Below are 5,347 nucleotides of genomic sequence, written 5' to 3'. Positions count from 1 at the left end.
TATTGCCAATATATTGAAGTATTTATAAAAATTTTTCAATGTGATAAAAATTTCTTCAAAACAATAACAATAATAATATAAAAAAATAAAATTTTTAAAAGGAAAATAAAATGTGTACATCAATATATTATCATTTGTATTGCATGCATAATAGTGTTTTTGAAAAATAAATCCAAACCTCTGAAGATAGGATTCTAAGGTATTCTAAGAAGCAATACTTAAGAAATCTCTAGGTAAGAAAGAGTTCTTATAATATTTTCAATGTACTGAAACATTTTTAAAATTATTTCAATAAAATAGTTCTAATTTATTTTTCTCGAATAAAACAGAACGATGATAATAATAATAATAATAAATAAATAAATAAAAATAAAATTTCAAAAAGCAAAAAAAATCGAAAAAATTACGTTTCAAATACTGAAACTAAAATTATTTTTGTCAAAATTAAAGGATAATATGTAATTAATTAATACTGTTTTAAACGAGACTTGTAGGGGTGCCCCCACAAGTAACTAACTCCCTACCCAACCTACCCTAAAATTATCTTTTTAATAAATTTTAATTAGTTTTAAAATTTTATTAAAATGATATGTTTTAATAGGTAGCCAATTGCACATAGCCAAAAAATATTGGTGGTGACTCCATTTTTTTTATTTCATTTCCAAATTCATCGAGCTGTTCCAAAATCATTATGATAATTATTTAAAACACCAATTTATGCTGATTTTCTTGATTACACACACAAAAACTGATATTCAAAGTGAACATGGATTGATAGCTAGTTAAATTATATTTTTTTAAAAAAAATTGTTTAATATATTGTTAATGAAATTTTTTAATTTTATAAGTGAAGTTAATGAGGTGGTGCATGTCTCACTTTTTTTTAAATTAATTTTTTATGTTTTTAAAATATATACTAAAAATATATTTAATTTGTAAAATTAAAAATTTTCATTTTCTTAATATATTTGATAATTTTTCTTAAAAATTAATAAATAAACAAAAGGATTCATTTTATAGAATTTTAAAACTTTAATGTTGATGTATATAATAATAATAGTCAACCATACAAAAAGCTTAAAATTGATTCTTTTAACCACCCTTACTCTCAAATGGTGTCATATAAAAAAATTGAGATTTATAAGTTAAGTTGTTTCAAAAAAAGTCACTTTCAAAGATGTTGACATCTTAGGAAGTAAAAAACTTTGAGTTCATTTGGGAGTCTAGATTAGATTAAAGGGCTCTCAATGCATCGGATGGTTTGTTTTAGTCAAGCATGATTTATATTCATGGGGTCCTTTTATGTGTTGTCTTTTACCAAGACTTTGTTAAGTCTCTTAACTTATAAAGGGAGCTTTTGGCTAGTCTTATTCTACTTAAGATTTTCATGTCTTCATTAAAAGATCTATTTTGAGTATTGAGCTCTTTTAATTATGTCTTTGAAGTTTCAAAATTCATTAGAATCAAGTTGAACTTAGATTTCCTATTATCATTGTTCCATCTTGTAAAGCATTGATTATAAATAATTTAAGAATAAAATTTGAATGCAATGAGTATCAAATCTTAAATTTAATAATTAATTGATATACAAAGATAAGATTTGAACACACATTAAGATAGAAGGACTAATTCTATCATTTAATAAAAATATAAGGATGATCTGTACAATTTGAGAAAAGTTAAAGTGAAAAAATGATGATGTATTAAAAAATTTTGTCATGTTGTTAACTTTGATTATGTTGACCTTAAACGTCAATAAAGTAAACTATCATGTAAACAAAAATGCCATGTTAGAAAAGTCAAAATGACATATCATCAATTTTAATTGAAAAAATTTGAACCGTTAACAATTTAACTAAATTCGATAATTAAAAAAAGTATAAAAATCCAATTTAAACACATTAAGATAAAAGGACTAATTTTATCATTTAACTAAAATAGATATTTATTACATAATTCAACCTACTTTTTTTTATATGGACTAATCCAATCATTAAAAAAAAAAAGAAAAAAAAATAGAACACACTAACTGTGTCCTACTACAATAAAATCTTTACTAGATAGGTAATCAAAGCCTATTTTTCTACTATAATCACCCAACTTATGATATTAATCAAATTTATTTATAAAAAACCTTATTCACGATGGGACGAGCTTTGCACATAGCAACTAATGGCTGAACTTTAGGCATGGTGATTCCCTTTCCTTCAGTCATGTCAATTTCCTTGTCATCAATCCTTTCCCACTCAAAGCACTGAATCAAAGATCCTAAAGTTAATCCCACCATTCGCTGAGCCAGGCTTGCTCCTGGACATGCTCTCCTTCCTAACCCAAATGGCATTAGCTTGTGAGAATATTCTCCTGATTTCCCACCATTTTCAAATCTCTCTGGCTTAAAACTTGTTGGATCATCCCATAGGTTTGGATCCCTATGAATGGCCAAAGCATTCACCAATACGATGGCACCACGTGGCACGTTGTATCCACCTAAGGTACAATCACTAGATGGCATGTGTGGAAGCAGAAGAGGAGCTGCAGGGTATAATCGAAGTGTCTCCAATATAATACTTTGAAGGTAATGTAGCTTGGAAACATCTTGCTCATCAATCAGGTTTTCTTGACCAATTTGATTGTCTAGTTCAGCTCTAGCCTTCTTCAATACTTCTGGGTGATTTAGCAAATTGGACATTGCCCACTCTATTGTCACTGCTGATGTATCAGTTCCTGCAAGTATTATCACCTACAGAACAATGTTAATTTGTTAGTTTAGGACATTTCAGATTTGAATGTCATCTTCTAAAAATAAGTGCATGAATCAATTAAGTTAAGCTCAAAATTTAAAACCGAAAATCTTTCAACAATAAAATATTGAAAAGTAAAATGAAAAAAAGAAAAAGATTAAACTAATTACCAATATGAACCCTTTGATAATTTCGTCAGTATAGTAACGAGGCTCAGATTCTTGCAAGGAAAGAAGGTGATCAATCATACTATTATTTTCCTGCCTCTTACTTCGGTGATTGTCAATCAAAGTTTGCAAGAACCTGTCCATCCTTTTTCCAAGCTTCTTCACCTTCTTTTCATACCCTTCACCAAACCAGTTCAATATAGAAAAGTAATCTTCTTGATTTGCTGTTCCACCATTCTTGAATGCCTCTGCCATAAGTTCCCTAAATTCTCTTGCTTCTTCTTCATTCGTCACTTCATCTCCATAGTACCGCTTCCCTGCCACCATCCTCATTATGTTATTAAAGGTCATGTCATTAAGGATAGATTTCAGCTCCACTTTCGCAAACTCTTGACGCGAATCACACGACAGTTTTAATAACAAGCGCCTGATTTCGTCTTTTCGAACAGTCACGGAGGCGTTTAGACGACTTGATGAGAAGATTTCAATGGCACCAATTCTACGTAAGTTGCGCCAATGATCACCATAAGACGATGTTGAAACTGTGGTATAGTTGTAGCCTAAGTGTTTCCCTATGATAAACTTGGGGTGATTGGCAAAAACTATATCGTTCTTGCTGAAGCATTCCTCGGCTGCGGTTGAAGATGATACTACAACAAGGAGCCGAGAACCGAGGCGAAGGGAGAAGATCGGACCATATTTTTGTGAAAGGCTATGGTACAAACGATGGATGGGGGGTTTTAGGAGGTGAAGGTGGCCAATTATTGGTAGTGATGGTGGGCTTGGAGGGAGGTTTTTGGGTTGTTTTCTTGATTGAAAGAACAAGTTTAAACAAATGATGAGAAAGATAAAAGAAAGAAATGAGTAAAGAATTGTTGCTTCTTCCATTGTTTGATTTGCTTCTGGTAGCTGTGTGTTTGTTTGATTTGATTTGGTTTTTTTCGTGGTGTATAGAATTAAAATGTGTTTGCTTTTATAGAGGGGCGTAATATGAGTATTGCTAAAAAATTTGGACCCACCCATCTTTCAATGGGCGAAATTTCCAAGTTTGACTACTTTTAATATCCATCACAATCATGTTGCTTTCATAGTTTATTTTAATTTCCCACTCAGATCAACTGTCTTTTTGTTTACTTGCGTAGGAGATATTGTCATCTTAGAGACTTCTTGCGTAGGAGATATTGTCATCTGGGAGACTTGGGGCCCATTAATTTGATTTCGCTTTTAGCACCAGTGCGGTGCAACAAAGCATAATTTTGCACCATAGAAGCATGTTTGGATGCACGATTGGAATCTTTCAACTGCACCACAACCCTCAATCGTCATTGGAGCTAAAGAGATCAGTGAAAATTTGTAATCTGCGATTGAAGACAAAAACCCTTAAATACCCTTACATATAACTCAATTCAACATTTTTCAATTCAATTTTAAAAGCCTTGAATTCAAGAAACCTAATAAAGAGTATGTGAGAGTCCACGTATTTTATTTTGCGTCCAATCTTTATTTATATTATTTTTAATTTTTTATTATTTATTTATTTTTCTTTGATCAATGTTTAGAAAAAGCTTTTAATATTTTTATCACTTGCGTACTAAAGTAAATTATTTAAAAAATAAATTATATAAAGCTATCATTTTTATTAGTAATTTCTAATTATTTATTAACTTTAAAAAAATCAAATATACAATAAATTTTATTATGTAAAAATTTTAATTTGATATATAAAAATAATTATAATTATTTAATCATTTTTCAAATATATACTATAAAATTTATTATATATAAAATTTAATTTACTATTTTTTATAATTAATTTTTTTATTACATTTCATTTTATCATCATTATTGTATTTATATCCAAATATATATCTTATCATTAATTTTAATTACATATTTAAATTTTTATTATTATAATAATTAATCTCACTGTTATTATCTTTAATCTCATTAAAATTAATTTTAACACTACAATATCATACAGTATCATATTCATGTTGTCTGAATGGAGACGTCGATTGATATATTGTAACACCGTTGCATGAGATATTTAAGGAAAAAAATGCAGGTTGACATTTTCCAAGAGATGACTGCTGACATCCATAGCTTACATGGCCGCTTACATATTCATAGCTAACGTGTACTTCTAACAAGGTTGGGCTTTTGCACGTGGCGTGCTAGTAATAGATACGACTTTTCCCCGCATTATTACAAATTTAGTTTCTCTTTGTTTTGTTATTCTGGATTTTGCTATTGCATGATACAAAATATCTTAAACCAAACTTGATTTATGAGTTGGATTGGCTTATTAAATTATAAAGGAAAAAATTGAATTCATTTTTATTATCTAATTTAATTGTTATTTTATTATTAAAATAATAAATATTATCTTTATATTCATATTATAAAATATTTTTTATTCATATTTAGTGTATAAAATAA

At 28.7% G+C, this 5,347-nt stretch overlaps 1 protein-coding gene across 1 annotated transcript; it reads right to left on the bottom strand.

Annotated features, from left to right (window-relative positions):
- Positions 1 to 1,886: 1,886 nt before the first annotated feature.
- Positions 1,887 to 3,860, bottom strand: LOC111283036 (cytochrome P450 81Q32-like). Its single transcript, XM_022871415.2, has 2 exons — positions 2,912 to 3,860; positions 1,887 to 2,740 (listed from the first exon to the last, which is right to left on the bottom strand). The coding sequence occupies exons 1-2, from the start codon at positions 3,794 to 3,796 to the stop codon at positions 2,120 to 2,122; spliced, it is 1,506 nt and encodes a 501-aa protein (XP_022727150.2). The 5' UTR covers positions 3,797 to 3,860; the 3' UTR covers positions 1,887 to 2,119.
- Between the last annotated feature and the right edge of the window lie 1,487 nt (positions 3,861 to 5,347).

Source organism: Durio zibethinus, chromosome 5 (genome assembly GCF_047325235.1).
Source record: "Durio zibethinus cultivar Kanyao isolate XHJ-2024 chromosome 5, ASM4732523v1, whole genome shotgun sequence".
In the NCBI taxonomy this organism is placed as follows: Eukaryota; Viridiplantae; Streptophyta; class Magnoliopsida; order Malvales; family Malvaceae; genus Durio; species Durio zibethinus.
The sequence above is the reverse complement of the archived record's forward strand: the minus strand, read 5'-3'. Positions and strand labels throughout refer to the sequence as shown.

Excerpts from the sequence above, each read along its gene's own strand:
- LOC111283036 (XM_022871415.2), bottom strand. The coding sequence starts at position 3,796 with ATGGAAGAAGCAACAATTCTTTACTCATTTCTTTCTTTTATCTTTCTC. Across the intron at positions 2,741-2,911 it reads TTATCAAAGGGTTCATATTG|GTGATAATACTTGCAGGAAC; the intron begins GTAATTAGTTTA and ends ATTGTTCTGTAG.